At 45.5% G+C, this 25036-nt stretch overlaps 1 protein-coding gene across 2 annotated transcripts in view; it reads right to left on the reverse strand.

Moving 5' to 3' along the window:
• Positions 1–466: 466 nt before the first annotated feature.
• Positions 467–25036, reverse strand: part of LOC101937122 (high affinity cAMP-specific and IBMX-insensitive 3',5'-cyclic phosphodiesterase 8A) — a 238062-nt gene continuing 213492 nt past the window's right edge. For both annotated transcript variants that reach the window (XM_065558140.1, XM_005307247.5), the window contains exons 17-22: positions 21132–21330; positions 15635–15852; positions 14065–14197; positions 4021–4188; positions 2821–2950; positions 467–2036 (exon numbers count right to left, since the gene is read on the reverse strand). In XM_065558140.1, coding sequence (XP_065414212.1) covers positions 1930–2036; positions 2821–2950; positions 4021–4188; positions 14065–14197; positions 15635–15852; positions 21132–21330 — 955 coding nt within the window. In that variant the 3' untranslated portion in view covers positions 467–1929. The remainder of the gene's footprint in view (positions 2037–2820; positions 2951–4020; positions 4189–14064; positions 14198–15634; positions 15853–21131; positions 21331–25036) is intronic.

Below are 25036 nucleotides of genomic sequence, written 5' to 3' on the forward strand. Positions count from 1 at the left end.
TGTACACTGAGCATTTCCGGTTTGGGCTACATGCCCACTGCAGACTGTATTGATTCCGGTACCAAAGCTTGGCTGTCTGCCTAGGCATAAATTGCTGTAAGTCCTGCTGTCTCCTTGGCATATTCAACACCTCATCCTTGCTTTCACAGATAATAGCTACACTACAACACACTGATATCACACTAGCTTTATTGCTCATAGCATCTCAGCAGACAGCTCCATGTCACCTTCAGTCATTCAAAACAAACTCTACCAGAATTGAACCTGGGTCTTCGATTGCCCAAGTGAGCACCCAGAACAGGGGACGATCTGTCCTCTATAGAGGCACAGCAACTAACGTGCACAACATGTGTTCTCAGAAAGCTGTGATGGGCACAGCTCAGACTCACAGCTCTCGATGGCAAGTTCTGACTCTAGCTGGCAAGCCAAAAACAAAACAAAACACAAATAAAAACCCAGCAAGTGATACTTTTAAAAGAAATTGTTTAATTTCACATATCTATCTGATAGTGTGCAAATTAAAAAAAAGAAAGAAAGAAAATGTTTCAAATAAAATTGCTAGAACTTTGACACTTCTTAAAATATACATTTTATTATTTTCTGGTGTTTGCTGTGAATGTTTCATTCAAATGGTGAAGGTATACAACCTTTACAAACTTCTGGAGTTAAAGATTTTCTTTTTTTTTCCACTGAAGAGGAAAATACATTGGCTATAAAATGTTGAAATTCATTAAATATTTTGTTTTACCCCCCTCATCTATGCTGTGGAATGCTTTGTAGAAATACTGTATAAAATAAGGCAGACTTTTGATAGGGAATTTAATTATAAAATTACAGGGAAGAAAAAAAATGAACATCCCAAGTTATTATTATTATTTTTTTTTACCAAGAGTAGCAACCTTGGGAAGATCTTGTGGTCACCAGTAGGGAGTGAGAGAGAACTGCTGGAGTTCTGGTGCTTATACAGTATGCATTTCTTGTTTATTTTACTACTCTCCAGTGAGACCTTTTAATAAAACTTATTTTAATTAACATAAAATCAGACAATATTTAAACATACACATCTATCCTTACAGTGCAATAAAAATGTGTCATTGTATAGTATTTTGTATTTGCATTATGAAAATAAAAGGTCTGTACATCAATTAAATGTATATTGATGAGTATGAATCATGTAAATTTGTAATGCATCTAAAGTTGGCTTTGGCTTTTAAGTATTTATAAATTCATAGAAAATATTGAACATCTAACAAAATAAATAAAACATTTTAATAATAGATGCTAACGATCAACTTCAAAAATTCTTGTGTTATTTTTTACATTTGCTACTAAATTTCTTTAAGAGAACTCACTTTCAGTAGTGCTCAGAAGTGAATGATTGCACCTTCTGTGATGTGAAAAAATAGAGTACATCTATTTTTCATAGATCAAAAACTCCTTCATGAAGAGTTGCATTTTAAATGTCCGACTGGTATATGTAACTGTTCTTAAGTGCTTATAAAAAGCAAGGAGCTTTTTCATAAAAGCTGTGAGTCACTATTAACAGATACTCCTCCTTCACTTGCAGATTTGAGGACTAAGCAAAATCTTCTATAGGACACCCCTTTTCGTGAGGATATCTTCAAGCTTCACATATTGGTATGAAGATAATGCAAAAATATGTTCATGAATAGACCCTCTTCAGTACAGGTACTGCAGCAATCCAGTGTAATTCAGCTGATAAGTTCACTTCATTTGAGTCCATACACGGCAGTTTGCAGGAGTCAGCTGCTGACCTCATGTTCTCTTGAATGTGAAAGGTTCACAAGCACATGGGTTAGCCTTACTGTAATACTGAAGGGATCAAAACTAATTTGAAATCACATGAACAAAAGTGAGCTTGAGTAAATATGCATCTGGACAGGTAAGTTACACACTGTGGCCTAATTGCTATTCAGGTGGTGGTCGAAGGCTCCGTAGCTTCTTGTCATCGAGACCTTTCCAATATTTAAAGTTATTGTCCAGATGCTGCATCAAATTTGGTAGGTCTGCAAATGCTAGGAAAGAAAGGACACAATGTAGTTAGCCAGCAGAACTGAAATGGTTCCATGGTTCTACTTGCTTAAATCTAATTTGAAATATGGGAGGAACTGTATTAAGTGGGATGGTTTATATCTGTTATACTGATACTTGAAATGGTTCTTGTCTTCTACATCTTCCCAGGAGAGTTACAAGAATACTATAAATATATTTAGCAATTGTATTGCAATCAGGAAAGCACCAGTTTTCTATCAAGGACCTAGATACTGTGACTGTAACTATTATGCTTGATAAAATTCCAGTTACGTGCACAGCTGATTTGCCATTTATGAGTGTGTCACAATTCTGACTACTTGTAATCACTAATGACAGCAATGGAGAAGAAATGGTTGATATACTGTAAACAGTTCTCAAAAGAAATTCAACCTATTTTTCTATAGCATTTTCAAGCATTAGAAAATTGTTAAAAAAAAATTAAAAATATGTGGGCCAGGTGAATATGCATAGTGTGGTAACAAAGTGAGTGCACTTAACATGCCTTGTTCCTTTATGGAAAGCTAGCTAGTCATTTAATAACTGAGAAGAAACTAAATTTTGCCTGAAGTTCACCTATTAAATGAAGTTATAAGAATTATTCATAGGAATGTTAAAATACATGTTAGCATTAATTAAGCTATCGAGTTTACTTGAAATGTAGCAAATTTCCATATGTTTTTTCATTTGGAGTCACAATGCAGCACTTTTATCTCATAGTACCCTAAAAGGCTTATGATATGAAATATATTGTAGAATCTTGCTTACCATCCCATGCATCAAACATATCCGTGATGAAGTAATCAATGAAGGATATTTGGGATTTGGGGATGCTACAAGTATTTCTGTCAAAAACAGGCATCACCACAGGTAAACTCTGTCTCTTTTCTTCATCAGTCTGCAAAGAAAAGATTTTGTGATTATTTGGCTGACACGTTATACCAGTGAACTCCCACTAGCAGTAGACTGTTGGCCACCAACTGGTGCATGCAGATGCTTAATAAAAGGAGTGACTTAGTGTGAACAGACTTGATCTAATCATGTATATGTTCAGGAGCAATAGAACACTGCTCCCTGTTGGCTCAATTAATATATGGAGATATACCTATCTCATAGAACTGGAAGGGACTCTGAAAGGTCATTGAGTTCAGCCCCCTGCATTCACTAGCAGGACCAAGTACTGATTTTTGCCCCAGATCCCTAAGTGGCCCCCTCAAGGATTGAGCTCACAACCCTGTGTTTAGCAAACCAATGCTCAAACCACTGAGCTATCCCTCCCCCGAAAGTGACACCTTTACCGCCTTCCAGATCTACAAACAAAGCTAGTTTTGTGGCACTTTGAAACTTTTTTTAAAGCTATGACTGTTTTGGAGCTAAAGATGCTCCATAATTGCCAGTCTCCACCAGAAATGGAGTTTCAAACTTACCAGAAGGCAGGAAAATATCTTACAAAACATTTCTTTTACTTCTGAGGAATACAGGCCTCAATTCAGAATCTGGCCATGATCTGTAATGGTAGAAGACCAGGCAATCCCCACCGAAACCTCAGCCTCCTAGGGGCTTGCTCCAACATGACTTTATTCCTTGCTGTCTCCTTATGTGCTCCCTCACTAACACTAGCATTCTATCATCATATCCACGAGACAGAGCTATGCATAAGGCCCTTTTCTTCCACGTGAAGACCGTGAATGGAGTGCATTTTTAGGCAAAACAAATTGCAAATTGAACAATCTAGAAACTTAATTTTTTTCAGATTACACTGCAGGGCAGCCAGCTTCCATATGTTCACAGATACTGGGCCCTGCATTAATGTATATTGGTGATGAGCAACTAATATAAAATATAAACAAATTAATAGTGTAGCCTTAAGATCTTGTTTGGATATAAGTAGAGTCCGTTTGCTGATTCCTCCCATCCTGTCAAAAGAAGTGCTCAGGTAGAATTTTTAGTCTTCTCCAGCTATCTTACCTGTGCAAAGTACTCCTCAGAGATGCGACCGGCCCATTCAATGCACTGCTCTAGGGGTCTGCATGGATTGGAAATGTCAGCGCACTTTATCAACATACGTTTGATAAGTATGCGATTTTCAGGAGACGTGAGAACGTTTTTGACTGAATCTCCATCACCATTATTACTCTGCAACATTTCAAAATTAAAAACAACAAATCAGCATTTTCTGTAAACAGACATTAAAACATTTTCTACTTCGGGAATGTTTCCAGTGTATCCCACAGGGACCCAGTCCTGCATTCCTTGCATGCTTCACTGAAGACAATTCCAGGTGCTCAAATGCATCAAATCAAGAGGAAGGATGGTTGTGTGGTTAAGGCACTGGATTGGGACTCTGGAGCTCTAGGTTCCATTCCTGGCGCTGTCACAGACCTAGTGTGTGAGCTTGGGTAAGTCACTGAGTCTCTCTGTAGCTCCATTCCATCTCAGGAGTGCTGTGAGGATAAATTCATTAATGTGCAGATAGTACAAAGGCCATGTAACTACATAGACAGATGTATATAATTTTTCCATTGCAGGATTAAGATGATAATTGAAAAAAACCCCACAAAAACACACTGAGTTACATGTTAGCAGTGGAGCAAACAACTGTTTAGGAAAAGGCTGGGACTAGATGCATGCCCGGTCAGTGCTAGCAGGTCTCATTATCATGATTAAAAACTACTGTGACAGCAATACTGCTCCCAGGGCCAGCTCCCTCTTCCCATCCCATGTACCTGGTTTTCCATCCTCCCCGTCCCTACGGTGCCTGGCTTACTTGGCTTATAATGCAAATTATCTGTTTTTTGGATTTCATCACTATCAGATAAATTCATTAAAAAACCCCTGCATTTGATTAGCTTTATCCTATGCAGTTACGGAGAGTGGTGAAGGGACACTTGTTTAGAATATGGACCCCAGCCTGCACTATGTATGTTTCTGTCCAGTGGGACAGTTCACACAGTTGAGAGCTGCAAGATTGGGTCGGCCTTTTATGAGCTGGGGCCGAAGCTACCTTTACTATGGAGCTCTGATTAAAATTGTTTCTAGGGGTAGGGAATCAAGGTTGAGATGCCTAACAATCCACCCAACAGAGTGCAGCATAGCTTGAGCTGTTGCCTGGTGGTATGACTACACTGCAAAAAAAATACCCGCAGCACTGAGTCTCAGAGCCCAGGTCAACTGACTTGGGCTGGCACTGCTGGGCTAAAAATAGCAGCGTAGACATTCAGGCTTTGTCTGGAGCCTGAATGTCTACACTGCTATTTTTAGCCCTGTAACGCTAATCCTTGTCAGTTAACTCAGGCTCTGAGACTCACTGCTGTGGGTCTTTATTATTTTTTGCAGTGTAGATGTACCCTGAGTTAGCTCTGGATAATGGATTAAAATGTGGTGCCGCCAATAATAATAATATTTAACATTTGGCTATCACTTCCCATGTATAAATCTCCAAGTGCTTCACAAAGGAAGGGAAGTCACAGCATTTCCCATTGATAGCTGGGGAAATTAAGGCTCAGAAAGGTGAAGTGACTTGCTCAAGGTGACACAGCAGGTCAGTAGCAGAGCTGAGAATAGAACCCAGCTATCTTAGTTCCCAGGCCAGAGTCATCTTCACTTGTCCAACATGTCTCCCAAAAAACAAGCTTTTGTTCTGTTTCCCTAATTTTGTACCTTGCCCTCATTTGATCTCCATTGATCTTTAAAGACAAAGTGTGGCTACTGCATATGGAGTAGTCACTTCAGCTGTTCCTTCACTGACCTAACTGTACTTTGGGCCCACTCCAACCCCTGCTGAAGTGAGTGGAAAAACTGCCATTGACTTCAGTTGGAGCTGGATGAGGCCCTTTGTGAGGAATGCAGATGTGAAGCATGGTAGCACATCTTCCTACACGTCCCTTTTTAATTTTCTCCTTTGCTGAGATGCCTACAAAAAAACTTGACAATGGTTAGGCTGCTAGTGTGCTAAGACCATAGCCTATCATTCTGACCAATATTGTTTCCTTGTTCTTCCCTGTCTATCTGCATCCATCTGTTATCTCTTACCTTATATTTTGATTGTAAGCTCTCTGGAGCAGGGACCATCTTTTGTTCTATGTTTGCACAGTGCCTAGCACAATGGGGTTCTGGTCCACTCCTGGGCCTTCTAGCATTACGGTAATCCTGACAATTACAACACTAATAATGCAGCCAGCTCCTACATCTATTTGTACAAGAGGTACCAACTAGGCAGAATTCCACACTCCATTGCACAAAAGTAAACACCACATTGAGGTCAGCCAGGGTGGAATCTGAATTTCCCACTGTTCTGAGCTTTTACTAGTGCACATTGTTAATTACAGGGAAGAAAGTTCTTCCTGCAGGGCCACACTGATAAACCACAGCAAAACCAAATTAGACACTGACGCTTTAAAAAAAATGTTAACTGCTGAAAATGATTAGAGATCATTCAGTAAATGACAGCAGAGATCAATAGGTACATCTCCAGGAGCTGAGAAAGGATTTTTGCTTCTGTGATCTGGAACCTGTCCAAACCAAAGCTATGGTTCTACTCAGAGGATGCGGCTGTCTTGGGAATAGATTCTGCTAACAGAGCTTAGTTCCAGCGTCCTGCTGAGAGCACAGAGGTGTCTCTGCAGGCCAGATCTAGGCTTCCTGTCACAAGCTTAGGTGACATCATGAAGGGAAATCGGAGGATAAAGGATGCTGGAGCTGGGATATCGGAGGATAAAGGATGCTGGAGCTGGGATGGATTCTGTCAGTTTATGACACAAAAGAAGACAAGGAGCAAACCTAACAACTTCTCATCATGGCCCATTGAACAAATATGTACAGAAAGGAGTAAAAAAGGGGAATTGTCCCATATGGAACAAACAGATGGCAGCTTGCCAACAAACACTCCGTTGAGTCACAGCTGTGATCCAAAGCCAAGCTCAGAGAAGCACGCTGTCATTGCTACCAAATACAGGACCAAACTCGAGGGAAGATCTGCTGGAGTGTAGTGTCCTGCCAATAACAAGCCCTGCAAATTAGTGGTTTTACCTTCTCAAACATCATAAACATTTTTACAGGAGTCTGCAGTTTGGAGAAATACTCAGCTCAAATGAGGGAAACACTTTGATTTGATTATTTAAGTCAAACAGCAAATTAAGCCCTATTTTTCTCCAGAAAACGTGCACGCAGCAGGTCAAACTGCTAGGAACGAGACCAGACCCTTTGGCACAGGTTTTGCCCCTGAAATCAATGGGGCTGCACAGGATGTAAGGCAGGGCAGCATTTAGACTTGGTTTGACTCCAGTCTAACCTGTATGTGTGTAGGGCTTGTCACTGCTGCCATTTGATCTCACAGAGGAGTGTGATATTGTAAGCCCCTTCCCCCAACCCAGAGAACTTTCTTCCCGGCTCAGACTGGGACTGTCGCTGCAGAAGCAGTGAGTGAAGCGGAGCTTTAGTTCTGCCCTCCCTGCTGCCCAGTGAGGCTCACAGGAAGGAGCAAACTGTGAAGTACTATACTCCTCCTCAGAGCAAAGGAGCAGCAGCCCGGGAGGAACTGTGACAGTCGAGTCCGTTTGTACTCTGGTCTGCTCCCGGGACCATGCAGCTGTGCGCTACACTTCCCTTTCTCAGAGCAGCTTGAAAGCCTCAGACTAGCCCTTAACCTCATTACATTTCTGTTGCATTCATGGATGCTAAGCTAATTTAACACCTGGACGTTGTGTAGCCTAACAGCTAAAGGGTCTGGCTTATATTTCACAGGTGTTTATTTAACATCCACTTGGGGGTTGTGTTATTATTTTAAAAATTCTTTATCTTTTTATTTGTAGTGTCAAAAGGATCCCTATGTTCCAAGCACTTACTATAATTACCTTTATTATCCAAAAATACTCTGCAATTACCCAAAACATGTTAACAACCCCTTTTATTGGAGGAACAAAATATTATTCAGTATTAAGTCTGTGCTGTACAATAATTTGCAGAACTGTGTTTTGCAGCTTGATGCTTCTTTTATCAAAGGTTTTGACTGTTTTGATTTCTGTAATTCTGCCAGAGGTTCTGGGTCTATTACAGGAGTGGGTGGGCGAGTTTCTCTGGCCTGCAATGTGCAAGAACTCACACTAGATGATCACGATGGTCCCTTCTGGCCGTAAAGTCTATGAAAGTTATTTTTTCATGGTCATTAAATTCCTGGAATTGAATAGATTGGTTTTTAGCCTAAAAATTCTCTTTTGCTTTTACTGGCCATATATGTCCATTAAAATATCTATCAGCATTTTCCCAATAAAACAATTAAAGAGAGTTTGATTATTTCTTACTGTAGTTCTTAAGTAAAATATAATTTATCAAAAACATAAATTACTAAAATTACAAAAAAGGCAAAATGAAAGCGAGACCGTTTGATAGTTTAAAAATATAATTTTAGCCTGGGCTGGTACTGCTGCCCATTATTAAGATTGCCAGACACTATCTATTGCAGGTGTAGGCAACCTATGGCACATGTGCCGAAGGTGGCACGCGAGCTGATTGTCAGTGGCACTCACACTGCCCAGGTCCTGGTCACCGGTCCAGGGGGCTCTGCATTTTAATCTAATTTTAAATGAAGCTTCTTGAACATTTTAAAAGCCTTATTTATTTTACATACAACAATAGTTTAGTTATATATTATAGACTTATAGAAAGAGACCTTCTAAAAACATTAAAATGTATTACTGGCACACGAAAACTTAAATTAGAGTGAATAAATGAAGACTCGGCACACCACTTCTTAAAGGTTGCCGACCCCTGATCTATTGTAAGACCCTGTGTTTTCAGTTGCTTGTAACTTTGCCAAACTTTAATCGTTTGGTCTGAAATATTTCCTAGCTGGTGTATACTTCAGGCTGAAATGTTTTGTAAAATCTTAGCCATTTCTAAAAACAAGGTAAAGGAAAAAATGTTGGTTTTGCTGATATTCAAAAATTCTGGCAACCTTTTCTTTGAGAAGCTCTAGGGCCCCCATGCTTTGGAGCAGGGATTTGAAATTCGGCAGGAGGTGGCCTTTGAGTCAAGGATATGCCTTTGCTGTCCCTGTGAAGATCCACCCAAATTTGGCCAAGTTGCAAGCATTTGAAAAAAATCACAGTTCGCACAAGCTCAGTAGAGACTTGCTAGCGCTTCACAGCTTAATTGCTCAAAGATTCCATCTACTCTGTTCTTGCTCCAGCCTGGGGTTGAGCAGGTCATTCCTTGTAATTGAAGTTCCTGGCTGCTCTGGGCCATGCCAAGTCCAAGTCCAGAACTGACAGCAGGAAGCCTGCCTCTCCACTGCTATCAATGCCACCCCCCACTCCTCACCCCTGCGGGGCTGTGCGGAGGAGAAAGCTGCATGATTCAAATACAGAGTGGACAAGAGCCAGATCTGGGATGGGGTAGGAGGGTTATGCTGGGACAAGATCGAGGGTATTTGTGCTTGGGACTGCAGTTGACGGAGAGGGAAACTGGGACGGGGAGTTCATGGGGGAGACTGGGACTCGCTTAACAAGGAGAGTGGGACTGGGAGCTACAGGAGGGCAGAGGACATTGGAACTGGTTGGGCAAGGAGACTGGGGGCATGGCTACACTTGCAGATGTAGAGCGCAGAAGGGAAAGCGCTACAATCTGTCCACACTGACAGCTGACAGCGCACTGGCGTAGCCATGTTAGCAGCTCTTGCAATGGCCACAGAGAGCAGTGCATTGTGGTAGCTATCCCAGCATGCAAGTGGCTGCAACATGCTTTTCAAATGGGAGGCGTGGAGTGGAGTGTGACAGGGAGTGTGTTGTGTGTATGTGGGAGGAGAGAGAGTGGGTTTTTGGGGGGCTGAGAGCATGTCAGCATGCTGTCTTGTAAGTTGAGACAGCAACAGACTCCCCCCCCCCCCCCCGCCTCTCTCTCTCTCTCACACAGCATTCCACAGTAATGGTTGCTTTGTCTCGGAGCAGATAGGCATGCTGGCTGTCAGAAATGGAGCTTTCAAAGGGCATATCGGCATGCCTGCAGTGATTCCAAAACAATGACAAGAGTGGCCACTTGACTTAAGGGGATTATGGGATGTTTCCAGGGGCCGATCAGAGCGCACTAATGCAACACCTCGTTCACACTGATGCCCGGGCGTTCCAGCCAACGCGCACCAACTGTTAATCTTCTCAACGAGGTGGAGTACCAGGAGCCCTGGAGTCAGAGCGCGCTCTACATGCATTGCCAGTGTGGACGGGTAGTGAGCTAGGGAGCCCAGGGCTGTTTTAATGCGCTCTAACTTGCAAGTGTAGGCAAGCCCTGGGACTGAGAACCAGTGAGTGAGTGAAAAGAAGTAGGCAGGGAGGGAAGATAAATCTTATGAGGAGACAGGATGTGGGGGGAGAGGAGAATTGGGACTGGCTGGGCAAAGAGTCTAGGACCAGGAGCCAAGTGGTGGAGGAACACTGGATGAAAAAAAAAACCACACCAGTATGTGGTCATGTAAATAAAGACCGTATCACAGCATAAAAGGGTAGCACGTGTAAATTCAGGTTGTACATATCATGGCATTCTGGCAGTTCCTAACTTTTGAATGCTTGACTTTGCAACCTTAATAATGTTCTAATGCACTTTGTGTGTGTGATATATCTATAGAAGCAGCCATATTACAAAATATTTAGTTACTGAAATGATCAAACTAAACACACAAACTTATGTGAACTTGGCCCCCTTGAGATACATCTGTGAGCTAGTTTTGTTCCTCTTGGGTCTGGTAGCAGGAGACAGGCATCTTGATACACTTGCTCATGGACAGTCAACTTGTTAAGTATATAAGGCCTGATCCAGTGCCCACTGAAATCAACAGGAGTCTTTCTACGACTTCAGTGGGAAATGGATCAAGCCCACCATTGATCGGAAAACGCAACAGAGAGTCCTGTGGCACCTTTAAGACTAACAGACATCTGTTAGTCTTAAAGGTGACTCAGGACTCTCTGTTGCTTTTTACAGATCCAGACTGACACGGCTTCCCCTCTGATACATTGATCGGAGTAAGTTTGCTGGGAACAATACCGATTTACCAGCTTTTTCCTGCTTTATTCAGGACAGCAGTATCCTAAGGAGACTTTGGCTTCACACTAAAAATTCACCCAGTTCCATTTGCATCATTAGGATGCCAAGAGCAGAGTTAACTCCTACTGGACAAAAGCTTGCTCTCGTCCCCCTTGCTCCAAACACCTTGTGAGAGAGCATGACTGCACAGGCAGAATATGGGTGAATACCAGACCTGCGTCTCCCCTAATCTCTTATGCCACAGAAGCACTGCCCCCACCGTTCAACACAGAGTTCACAGCTACAGCTTTACAAAAACTGCTCTGACTACATCAGGAAAACACTTTTAAAATCCTTTCAGCTACTGTAATGGGGCTTTGCCAGCAGTGCTGTTGGGGTATAAACTTTGATATAACAGCTTTTGAAACTCTTCTCTGTGCAGAAACCATTCCAACAAAATTGCACTCCACTTACCCTGGCAACAGAACTGCTAGCTGCAGCTGTTATTCAAACTGGTTTGTTTGTTTTTGTTTTTTAAAGAACGATTTCCTAACAGGCAATTTTGTAGAGTCCACAGGATTCCAGTTGGCTACTGATTGTGCCTATATGATACTGAATGCCACAATCATATCTTCTGCCCACTGTCTTAAAAAAATCTTTAAAAGACTCACAACTGCTGCCAGACTGACAACACTGAAAACTGCTGTCTTTTATTTACAGAGCACGTGCCACGTGGTCAGCTCAGTATACACATCCGCACACTGCTCCACAATGGGCTCACATCCTGACCCTGAGCATCCAACTCTAAGGATGTAATTCAGTCTCTGTTCCCACTCAGTCCTTGGCAGGGCCAGATTTACATCTTGGGCGCCCCTAGGTGCAGGAGCTCAGAGCCCCACCACGCCGCCTGCGGCAGCTCCGAACTGCAGGATGCCACCGACGGGAGCTGCGGGGTTACCTTAGTGCCCGCGGCAACTCGGAGCTGTGGGGGCCACCACCGCCCACAGCGTCTCGGAGCTCCTAACCTCCGTGGGCAGCAGGGGTACCCTGCCACTTTTAACTTTTAGGTGCTACGCTGCCCACAGACCCCCCAACTGCCCAGCACCCTCACACAGCCCCACTACAACTTCCCAGTGCCCCACACAGAACCCCCCCCACTGCACAGTGCCCCCCTTCACTGCCCAGAGCCCCCCCACAAGCACCCCCAGAGACCCACTCTCCCAAGACATGCCCTCCGGCTGTGCTCATTGGCCCCACTGGAAGGTGACTCTGTCCGCCAGGCTGAGTGAGGAGCGCTCCAGCAGGGCTGCGTAGGAACATCTCCTCCTCAGCAGGCTGCGCCCCTTGCTGGGACCCAGGAGCAGCAAAATTTGAATTTTTAGGCTCCCCTAGAATGCCAGCGCCCCTAGGCACATGCCTACTGTGCCTTATGGGGAATCCGGCCCTGGTCCTTGGCCCCTTTGCAGGAAAGGCCAACAGTGATACAAGTCACTGCCAACTGTGATGATGGGTTTTCAGAAGGGACACTTGTCATCTCCTCTGGGTGCTGGAGAGAGACCCCCACTATATCTCATAGAGCAGGGTTCCAACCTTGTTCTTGCTGAGCCCTGCCTCAACATGCTGTAAAAACGCCAGGGCCCGGTGGGGGTGGGGAGGGGAAGAGTGCGGGGCTCCAGGCCGGGTGTGTGTGTGTGGGGGGATCCTTGGGCACAAACATAATTTTACTTCTATTTGGGGGGGGAGCAAGGGCTGGAGGGGCTCGAGCCAGCTCCGCACAGCAGGGTCCAGGAAGGTAGCACCACCTCCACCCGCTGATTCACTCAGGAGGCCACCCAGCCTGTCTGGGCTATGAGGGGACGCAATTAAAAAATATAACTCAAAGGGGGGGGGCTCAGTTCAAAAAGTTTGAAAACCGCTCAGGGTGCAGGGAGGGGGTAGATAGGGGCTGTGTGAAGTGAAGGGAGTAGCTCATGGTGCAGGGAGGGGGTAGCTAGGGGCTGTGTGTGGGCAAGGGGGTAGCTCAGAGTGCAGGCACAGGGTAACTAGGGGCTGTGTATGGGCAGGGCCGGCTCCAGGCACCAGCTTAACAAGCAGGTGCTTGGGGCGGCCAAGGGAGAGGGGCGGCACCTGCGGCAATTCGGGGGCGGCAGGTCCCTCACTCCCTCTATGAGCGAAGGACCTGCCGCTGAACTGCCGCCGCCGATTTTTTTTTTTGGGGGGCGGCAGAAATGCTGGAGCCAGCTCCCAGCTTCAGTGGGGGGAAGGAGGGGTGCGGCGCTGGGGTTCAGCCCCCTGCTACTCCTAACTTGGGGAAGGGAGGGTTGTTGGCTTCAGCCCCACGTTGCTCCCGGCTTTGGGGGCTTGGGAGGGATCCGCCTACAGCCCCACACTGCTCCTGGCTGGGGTAGGGGTTACCGGTTTCAGCCCCGCGCCTCTCCCGGCTGGGGAAGGGGGGGTGCCGGCTTCAGCGCCGGGGCTCGGGGCATCAGGTTTCAGTGGGAGGGCTTGGGGCACCAGGTTTCAGTGGTGGGGCTCCACAGCCCCCCTGAAAGAGCTCATGGACCCCCAAGGGGGCGCAGACCCCCAGTTGAGAACCGCTGTCATAAAGGTTACTACACAGTCATCAAATGTTAGTAGCCAAAAGGTGTTTGGATTACCACCCATTCAGTTTTTCTGGAATCATCCCATTTTAAACAAGAAAATCTGTTTCCTATAAGTACTCTGATGAGTTAATGAGTCCCAAACATACTGCTGGCTTTGGGAAAACATCACCACATTGCAGTGTAAGAGATGTCCAAATTAGCCCAATTAACCTGCAAAACTGTGATGACCGATCTAACTTATGTGCATTCAGACCAGTGACTTAGAGGTGAAAAACTCTCTCTGTATTTCCAGTGGGCCAATCACCATACTGTCTAGGTACATCCCGTTACCAGTAGCTCGAGTGCCTCAATCCCCTTTTGTCTGCCTGTTAATTAAAGGAGAATTTGTTGTTTTGCTTACCCCATTTTCTTCTAGTGCTGCCAAGGGTTTATTAATGCTGTTGACAAATTTGTTGACATGCTCAAAGTGCTTTGTCATTTCTGTTGCTAGGACCATGTCAATAATGGCTTGACGAAGGGTTCGATATTCATTCCTGTTTAAAGAAGGAAACAATTAGACATGAGGGCTCATTCACTAAGGGCTGCTTGCTTAAACTAACTGAATCGCTCTGAAAAAAATACTATAGAGCATTAAAACAACAAGGAGTCCGGTGGCACCTTAAAAGATAACAGATTTATTTGGGCATAAGCTTTTGTGGGTAAAAAACCTCACTTCTTCCATGCATCTGAAGAAGTGAGGTTTTTTTACCCATGAAAGCTTATGCCCAAATAAATCTGTTAGTCTTTAAGGTGCCACCGGACTCCTTGTTGTTTTTGTGAATACAGACTAACACGGCTACCTCCTGATACTTTTCAGAGTAGCAGCCGTGTTAGTCTGTATCCGCAAAAAGAACAGGTGTACTTGTGGCACCTTAGAGACTAACAAATTTATTAGAGCATAAGCTTTCGTGGACTACAGCATCCGAAGAAGTGGGCTGTAGCCCACGAAAGCTTATGCTCTAATAAATTTGTTAGTCTCTAAGGTGCCACAAGTACTCCTGTTCTTTTTCCTGATACTTGGCACTATAGAGCACTGGTGTCCCAGAGATGGGGAGGGGAAGGGAGAGACCGAGAGAAGGGACTGGTAAGCTGAATCTATGCTATTCCTTTTGTACAGTGGCGTGCAGTGAATTATACCTTAGGGGCACAGTTTTGTCTCTCTAAGAGCTGCTCGTGCTGGATGGGAGAGGAGATGCCAACTCCTCAGCGGTGCTGCCAGGAGACACTATGTCTGCACATGCCTCCCATGGTGCTCTGGCAGCACACTTAGCAGAGGGTCTTGCTCCAGCCGAGCTTCCGCCATCACTCTCTTGCTAACACAGCTGGGTGAGTAGGGAGAGTGGAGCTATGGTCATGCTCCCACCCCAAAATGCAGCAGCCTCTCCCTTCGGCCATCAGCCAGCCATATTACACCTGCCAACTAGTCTGGTGTGCTGAGGGGAAGGGGCTCCCCTTTCCATCCAGTTACGTGCACAGGTCAACCATTGCTTGGCCCTAGAGGTCAAATGATATAAAATGGATTTTTCAAAGCGGCACTGACACCAATTTACAAGCAACCAGATTCGCCCTTATTTTAATGCTATAAAAACAGCGAAAGTGTTCATATCGAGAGTTACATTGTAAGCTCCTTGTTCTGTATTTGTGCAGCGCCTAGGACAGTGGGGTCTTGGCCCAGGCCTAGGGCTCCTGGGTTCTGTGGCAATACAAATCATCATCATCAACATTATCATTTAGATTTTGGCATTCTCTGCAGTATGAGAGAGATCAGTATTGTTTCATGAGCAAACCTACCAAGGGGCTAACTCCACCCCTCCAGAAGCTGCGATTTCCCTCTAGTGTGTTTGCTTGCATTTCTTTATGTTGCCGTAAGATATGTAGAAGAAGAATACGGTGGTTAATGGACTGATAAATGTCCCATATTTTCAACTCACCTCTCCATGTTTTTAAAGATATTGCATTTATCATCCCGTGTGGTGAGCTGGAAAGCCAGCGCCGCATGATGGCTCTCTAGCACCGCGGTGTCATTGTACAGGATCGCTAGTTCACTCCCTGCATTGCACAGGAAGGAGTTTGTTCTTCCTGGGTGATCCACATCATGGACAGTGGCAGCAATGAGAGCAGCAACCTCATCAATTGGATCCAGAGTTTGCTGAAAAGAGAAGTCAGGGACATTTAGGTTTCCTGGAAGAATCACTAGAAATCCTGCACAGGTCCTTAAAGATTAAACGGAGCTGCTTAAAGGCAAAAGGCAGGATTCTGCAGATTGCTTTTAGGGTTTGATGTTCTAAAGAGCCATGAAAAGTTCATTGTAGGCTTCATGGAACTTTCCATGACATTTTTGGACATTTTGTGTCCTCTAAATTTTACTTTATTCACAATTTGGACAAAATGCATCAAACCTGTAAAACTGAGTTTCTGCGTTCTGCCATGGCAGAAACCGCCTTCACTAAAAAATGAGTATTCTGACCTGGAAAAAGGTCTGTTGCTGCTCAAAAATGGTTCCGTTTTGACAGAAAACAGGTCCGTTTTTGGCAAAAAAAATATATATATTAAAAAATCATGTACGATAGGCCAATTTTTGCTGAGTTCAGAATCAGCTATGGAAGACTGGTTCTGCAGGATGAGTGAAGATATACTTTCCTGTCTAAGAGCAGTCTCGGTCCCATGACCTGGCCAGCAGCCTGACTAAGTAGCACCAAGGCCGGCTCCAGGCACCAGTTTAACTAGGGTTACCATACGTCCAGATTTTCCCGGACATGTCCGGCTTTTTGGGCCTCAAATCCCCGTCTGGGGGGAAATCCCAAAAAGCCGAACATGTCCGGGAAAATAGGGAGGGGCCGGCGCCGCTGGGTGCTGGGCCGGGGGCCGGGCTGGGGCCGGCGGTGCTGGGCCGGGGGTGCTCGGCCGGGGGCTGGCCCGGGGCCTGGGGGTGTGGGGCTGGGGGCCGGGCCCGGCGGTGCGGGGCCGGGGGTGCTGGGCCAGGGACCGGGGGCCGGCGGTGCTGGGCCGGGGGCTGGGGCTGGGGGCCGGCGGTGCTGGGCCGGGGGTGCTCGGCCGGGGGCTGACCCGGGGCCGCCACCCCAGGGTCCGAGCCGAGCCAGGCTGGAGACGCTGGGGCCGGGGCCGGCCGCCGGAGAGAGCCGCTCGGTTAGGGGGGGTCAGACTGGGCCGCGCCTCCTTCCGCCCCCCCCCCCCCCCGCTTACCTGCTGCCTGCCTCAGGCTTCCCGCGAATCAAATAATCGAATGTTCGCGGGTAGCAGGGGAGGGGGCGGAGTTGGGGCGGGGACTTTGGGGAAGGGGTGGAGTTGGGGCGGGGCTGGGGGAGGGGCCGTGGCGCCGTGGAGTGTCCTCTTTTGGACACTCAAAATATGGTACCCTAGTTTAACAAGAAGGTGCTTGGGGCGGCCAAGGGAGAGGGGCGGCACATGCGGCAATTCGGGGGCGGCAGGTCCCTCACTCCCTCTAGGAGCGAAGGACCTGCTGCCGATTGCGGCTTTTTTTTTTTTTTTCCCCAATTGCTGTCGCCGGGTTTTTTTTTGCTTGGGGCGGCAGAAATGCTGGAGCCGGCCCTGAGTAGCACCCTACCCAGTGCAATAGTTATCTCTGTTACATTTTGACGACTGGAGATAATTACATTCTCAATGATGCTTTCCGCCCGCCCCATGGCCCAGGTGCAAGGCATTCCTTATTTTCTGGTGGAGCCTCAATGCTCCTCACTGGCTCTGGGGCTGTATTTTCTGGAGTTAATATGTTCTGATCTTTTTCCTGCTGTAAGGTTGGGGGGTATGGGCCTCTTTACATCTGCAAGCTTCTTGGGATGCACCATCCACTGTGCTTTATGTCTAAAATTGTGCAGCTTTTGTTTCGGCCTTAGAAGGCCTTTAGTAGCGTAGGCAGTAGTTAGCAGAGAGCAGGAAATCTCCATCTTCTCAGCACTGCCCTCTTTAATATGGTACAGCAGTCACTTTGTCTCATTTTGGGCATTTATGGGAAGTGTGAATATCTACAATTCACTCAGGCTGAAATTCACCCAAGTGCAAAGGACTCCACGTAAGGGTCTCAGAACTCCGTAAGCCCTGGAGTTGGACTAGGGAGGAGGGGGAGTAAGGGATGGCAGATGGAACGGCTGTGAAGGGGTGCATCTTCACCCCAGGAGAGCCACAACAGGGGTTCTCCATGCCAGCTGTAAACAGATTGGCATGAAATGAGGTCTTGGGGATGGTTCAGGGAAGGGATCACGGGATCTAAACGTATGCATAAAACCCTGCATAAGGGGCATAAATGATCTGTGGGGCTATTCCAGCCTGCTGATGGGGGAGATGGAGTCCTTCCCTCCTATCCCCTTCCCCGCCACTGGATCTTCCCACACAACCAATGGCTTGAGCTTTCAATTTACGGAGAAAATCCTGTAGTTCTCTTACTTCAATGGACGTTCAAGCCTGAATAGAGACTTCGGGATTTGGTCCCAAAAATTAGCCACCAAAGCAATGCATTGAATTATCCACCAATGTACAACAGCCGTCCATAAAAAAGCCACACCTTCCCAAAGAAATACGCACTCCATTAAATGTGGTTCTATTGTGTTAACTCGGGGCTTGTGTATATGGCCCTGCTGTGCAGACTACAGGAGTGAGAGCTGCGGTGTGTGCTATAAAGTTTTGTGCTGTAAACTGCCCTGCATTGACATGGCCAGTGCAAATGAAAAGGTACCTAGTTTGTGTTAACATAGTTTCAAACAGGACTACGTTAGCATGAACTAGGTGCTAGCAGGGTCTACATGGGGTAGTTACACCGCAACCCTCTAGTGTGCGCTGCAACTGATACCCCCTTAGTCTGCACTGTTGGGCCGTATAGACAAGCCCTCAATTGTAGCAGGTCCACTTGCATTGCTAGCGTTAATGGGCCCTTCTACGACATACACCAATTGTAGAGGTTAATTAGTACTTGCATCAGCAATCTATGGAAACCAACAAACCAACCACATTGGGGCCATCAGGAACAACTTGTAAACTCCAGCTTTATTTGGATTATCAAAATTTCAGCTCAACAAACCAGCACCTGCTTGCAATACTTCTTTCATGATACCTGGGCATACAGAGAGAACAAGAACAGTGTAGCCATGGCTGACGCAGTCCACGTGGAAATCCAGGATGCTTTCCTTATCTATGTACTGTCCCCTATAGACTCTATGGAGCAACAGCAATATGTCTCAGGCTTATTCCCTTTGTTTGATGAGATCGCTATGTTCTGTCCAGCTTTGGATGAATTTACAGTCCATCATACATTGATGTCACATTGCTAATCTTAGTTCTGTCATGCTAAACCCTACTGCACACCAATGAAAACACAGTTCTACAAACACTGTTTCATTATTTTGTGGCCCAGATATGATTTTTGTTAATGCTCAATCAAGAATCTGGCCCAGAAATACTGCAGTAAAGCAGCAACCCTTATTCACACTGAGTAGCACCTGATTTGGCACGTAGTCCCAATGATCTCAATAGGTCTATTCAAGGAGTAAGATATTACTCAGTGTGAGTATGGGTGTCAGAATCTGGCATTCTTCTACCAAGTTAAGCTTGAATTGGAGTTAACAAAACTGCTGAGGCTGTAACTGCTCATATACATGCGGTATCTCCTTTGTTTTTGTTTATTACAATTTTTCTTTTTCTGTGCATCCTGCAGATGAATAAAAAACTTTTTCAAAAAGGGAAGGGCAGTCACACTTCTTTGGCATTGGAATGATTCCAGATCACATCTGTTTGTCATAGATAGTCACGGGAAGGCAACCAAACCCTGGCAACTTGAGGATTGAAAACTTCCAGTGAAATTCTCTCTCCTCCTTGGCGTATATTGCCTGAGAGTCGGCCTCTGGAGAGCAGGTTAATGAGCTGCAGCTCCAGGTTATAATACATACACCAGTTTTAATGAGAGGTTAGAAACTTGTTTACAATCACAAATGATGTCCCTTTGAGCCAGGTTCCACCACTAGCAATAGGCTCAGGGAGGCCAATTCAGGATAGGAAGTTTGGTCCAAAGCTGTGGCAGAGAAGCACTCAATGCCACAGGGCACGTGCGTGTAAGTGTGGCTTTAGTTTATCTTTGCACTCCCCAGATCCCAGGCCAGCTGTATGCCAGTCTGTTCCCCCAGTATATTTTAGAGCAGTTCTCATTTACACTAGCAGCCAATGGTCCTGTAACTGTAAAGGATTCCCTCACCGCAGGCTCACCTCCATTGGCTGGACGTGGCACAGCGGCTGTCTCCCTGTAAGGTGCCCCCTGCTGATAGTTGCTCTGTCGTTGTGGTCGTCTCTCTTCCCGCAACTTGGCCCTGCAGCCAGGTTACACTTTAGTCCACCCCTTCTGGTGTAACGAAGAGTCCAACCCAGATGCAGTCCAGTGACCTTACAGCAGGTCTTCCGCCTGTCTCTGGGCTCCAGTCCTTACACCCATTACTTCAGGGGGTTTCATCTCATCTTATTCAGTGGCTAGTAGGGGAATCCCCAGGCCCACCCTCTACTCTGGGTGCCAGTCCAGGAATCCTGCAGTTGGAAGTCCAGGTTTTCTCCCTCAGACTTCTTGCTGCCTCCTTGTACTGCTGCCTACCTCTTCTATTCTCCCAGAGAGTGACTGCAGACTCTCTCCCCACAGCCTCTTTCTGCTGCAAATGTCCTGGCTTCATAGTCACCAGCTCTTGCCGAGCTGATCTTCATGTTCAATTAAGTCTGGCTTTCCCTCCATGTGCAGCCAGGCTCCTCTAAGGCCCACATAAACCCTGTCACGGCCTGTGGGAGGTACACACCCCATCACAGGCGCCAATGGACCAATATGGTCACAGGGCGTAAGGAAACCCCAGACATGCTTCTTTTTTTGCCGCCACACCACTGATGTTGGCAATAGCAAAGGGCCAGGTTTGGCATTGGAGCTGCTATGCTTTCTCCATGACACCTGGGTATCCCCTATATGGGGGTGATCCTCCTGGGAAAGGACAAACAGGGAAGAAGGCTGCTTTGTTCTGATGGTGTGGTGCAAAGCAGCCTTAAATGGGCTTTTATTTTAAAGACCTGTTGGAGAGTGTATTTCCAATGAGAAAATGTTGCTCACCCATTTGACTTTCACACTGCTGGGGTGACTGTAATGGATTGTTTTCTTTTAAAAGGAGGCTTTCTCTAGCTCCTTCCAAGTACAGCTCAGCTCTGTGGTGCTGCAAACTACTACCAGACATAATTTCTTATCTAATATACTATAGGTCAGCTCCTCAGCTTGTGTAAATCAGCATAGCTCCCTTGACTTCACAAGTACTATGTTGATTTACATCAGCTGAAGTTCTGGCCCTATATATCAGTTATTAGGGTTGATTTCTGCTAGTGTTCCCACTACTCATGTATTTTCCACCTCTACTGTATTTCTTATAACTGTACACTTACCTTTACCCTTTCTTTGGATAAGAAATAGGCAGTGGCATGCAGGACATCTGCAGAATGAGTAGAATTATGATAGGAGTTGGAGGAATGGTAGTTGGCTTCAATAACTTGTAACCACGACCTCAGAGTTGATTCTGAACAGTTTAGGAATTCACAGATTCCAAAGCGAGCAAACATTTTGAGACCAAGATAAACCAAAGGCCTGGAGAGAAAAACAAACAGAAAGTTTTAAAACAAATGAGTTAGAAGGAAAACTAGACAGAGCAAATGAGACTAGCAGAGAAAGCATTTCTAAACTGTTGATATGTTAGATTAAGTATAACAGTTCAACTGTTCATAGAAATATACTCAAGATTTGTAGAAAGCTTCCACCTAACCACAATATTTGGGACTGATACTTCTGGAAGTTCCTGAGAATTATTAAAATACTAAACAGGTTCTATTCTCCTGGTAAATCCATTTACAATTTTTGTTTCAGGGAGTCTTCTGTCTCTCTCAGGGCTCTGTGTCCCCCACCAGCCTACCCTCAAGATTCCATGGCTCATCAACCTTCCTGCAGTAGAGAGAGATTGGAGGTGACTCAGTGCTTGCTGCTCAGGGAGAAGAGGCACTACTCACTCCCCTCCAGTCTATATTCACATTGTTCTTCAAATATCCCACTGTTGCTGTATCTGTTAACAGAACACCACTGGCCATCACATACAGCCCCCAGCTAAAACCTCTCCAGCGCATTATCCACGATCTACAACCTATCCTGGAAAATGATCCCTCACTCTCACAGACCTTGGGAGGCAGGCCAGTCCTCGCTTACAGACAACCCCCCCAACCTGAAGCAAATACTCACCAGCAACTACACACCACACCACAGAAACACCAACCCAGGAACCAATCCCTGTAGCAAACCTCGTTGCCTACTCTGTCCCCATATCTACTCTGGCGACACCATCAGAGGACCCAACCACATCAGCCACACCATCAAGGGCTCATTCACCTGCACATCCACTAATGTTATATATGTCATCATGTGCCAGCAATGCCCCTCTGCCATGTACATTGGCCAAACCGGACAGTCCCTCCGCAAAAGAATAAATGGACACAAATCGGACATCAGGAATGGTAACATACATAAGTCAGTAAGTGAACCCTTCAATCTCCTTGGTCATTCTATTACAGATTTAAAAGTCACTATCATTGAACAAAAAAACTTCAGAAACAGACTTCAAAGAGAAACAGCAGAACTAAAATTCATTTGCAAATTTAACACCATTAATCTGGGCTTGAATAGGGACTGGGAGTGGCTGGCTCATTACAGAAGCAGCTTTTCCTCTCCTGGAATTGACACCTCCTCATCTATTATTGGGAGTGGACTACATCCACCCTGATTGAGTTGGCCCTGTCAACACTGGTTCTCCACTTGTGAAGTAACTCCCTGCTCTCCATGTGTCAGTATATAATGCCTGCATCTGTAACTTTCACTCTATGCATCTGAAGAAGTGAGGTTTTTACCCACGAAAGCTTATGCCCAAATAAATCTGTTAGTCTTTAAGGTGCCACCAGACTCCTTGTTGTTTTTGCTGTATCTGTGTTACAACTCCACCAGAGGGAGTGCTAGAGCACAGCAGTCAGTAGTACCTTGCTTATATTAGCGCTCCCACTTTTGCCAATGTTGGGGGAGCTGCAGCAGTGGTAGTGCAAAGGTGGGACATTTGGGGGGGGGCATGTAGAGATTAAAACTAACACCACAGTGCAGACAAGGTCAGAGTGTCAGCACACTCTCTCCAGCACTCCTTGCTCATGGCAGCTCAGGAAGCAACAGCTGGAATGCAGGAATCAAGCCCCACATTGTACTAGAGAACAAAAATCACAGGACAATTAAAGCAGCCTGGAATAACGTCTAATCCGAAAGCAGAGAGCAAGCAGTATTTTCAATCCAAGAGAGAGGAAATATTGGTATAGAGGGGTATAGCCTATTCAGGAAGGCCTGACAGGGAACGAAGGGAGGAGGTGTTGCATTATACATCAAGAATATATACACATGTTCTGGGGTCCAGAAGAAGGTGAGAGGCAAACCAGCTGAAATTCTCTTGGTAAAGATAAAAGGGTAAACCTGGTAGGGGTCTATTATAGATGACCAAATCAAGAAGAGGAGGTAGATGAGGCCTTTCTAGAACAGAAAGAGCCAAAACACAAGACCTGATAGTAATGAGGGCCGTTAACTACCCAGATATCTGTTGGAAAAATAATATGGCAAAACATGAAATTTCCAATAAGTTCTTGGAATGTATCAGGGACAAATTTTTGTTTTCAGAAAGTGGAGGAAGTAACCATGGGGAGAGACATTTGAGACTTGAATCTGACCAACGGAGAGGAATTGGTTGTGAATTTCAAGGTGGAAGGCACTTTGGGTAAAAGTGACTATGAAATGATAGATTTCATGATTCTAAGCAAAGGAAAGAATGAGAGAAGCAGAATACAGACAATAGCAGACTTCAATAAACTCAAAAAATTGGCAGGTAAGGTCTGTGTAAGAAAATCTAAGGGATAAAGGAGTTCAAGAGAACTGGCAGTTTCCCAAGGACACAATATTAAAGGCACAACTACAAACTATCCCGATCTGAAAGAAAGATAGGAAGAACAGTAAGAGGCCAACATGGCTCTAACAGGAGCTCTTTAATGACCTGAGAATCAAAAAGGAATCCTACAAAAAGTGGAAACATGGACTTATTGCTAAGGATGCAGATAAAGGAATTGCACAAGCATATAGGGACAAAATCAGAAAAGCGAAGGCACAAAATGGCAAGGGACGTAAAAGGCAATAAGAAGAGGTTCTTTAAATACATTAGGAGCAGGAGAAAGATGAAGAAAAGTGCAGGTCCACTGCTTAGCAGGGAAGGAGAGCTAATAACTGATGACATCAGGAAGGCTGAGATGTTTAATGCCTATTTGGCTTCAGTCTTCACTAAAAAGGTTAATGATGACCAGATACTCAACAGAATTAATATTAACAAGGGGAAGGAACACATGCCAAAATAGAAAAAATGAGATGTATTCAAGTTGGCAGGGCCTTATGAAATTCATCCTAAGGTACCTAAGGAACAGGCTGAAGCAATCTTGGAACTATTAGCAACTATATTCAAGAACTCATGGAGGACAGGTGAAGTCCTAGAGGACTGGAAAAGGGCAAACATAGTACCTGCAGCATTAAAAAGGGGAACAAAGAGGATCCAGAGAATTATAGACCTGTGAGCCTAACTTCAATACCTGGAGAGATACTGGAAACAATCATTTGTAAGTACCTAGATCAGTGGTTCTCAACCTATTTACCATTGTGGGCTGCATATGCAGCTCTCTGTGTGTTATGTGAGCCGCATCCACACAATATATATACTACCTGCACATCTACAAAAAAATAACATTTAGCATTTATTATATGACAGTAATATGATTCAAATCAATATAGCACCTTTCATTTCTACACTGGCAAATGTCTACCACAAGCATTTTAAATCAGCAAAATAAGTCAAAACATTATCTGTTAAAATGAATTAGTCTATTGTAAGGGTGGCATGGCATATTGCCACCCTCACTTCTGTGCTGCTGTTGGTGGTGCGGCTGGGCGGTGGTGTGGCCTGGAGAGCACAGCTGCAGAGCCTGTCGGCCAAGAGGGGACGCCTCCCTCACCCCCTCGCCAGGGACTGCCCCTGTGCACCCAGCTCCCCCATGCATCCATCTCCCCATGAACCCAGGGATTGTCCCCCAGCCCCTCCCCAGATTCCTCCCCCCCCCAGCCAGGGAATTCCCCCAATCACGCAACCCCACTGGGACTGTCCCCCCCAGCATCCAGACCCCCCCAACACTGGGCCGGCACACGTGCCTGTCCTGCAGAGATAGGGTGCCCTGACCAGGGC

This window comes from Chrysemys picta, chromosome 10, assembly GCF_011386835.1.
Source record: "Chrysemys picta bellii isolate R12L10 chromosome 10, ASM1138683v2, whole genome shotgun sequence".
Lineage (NCBI taxonomy): Eukaryota > Metazoa > Chordata > Testudines > Emydidae > Chrysemys > Chrysemys picta.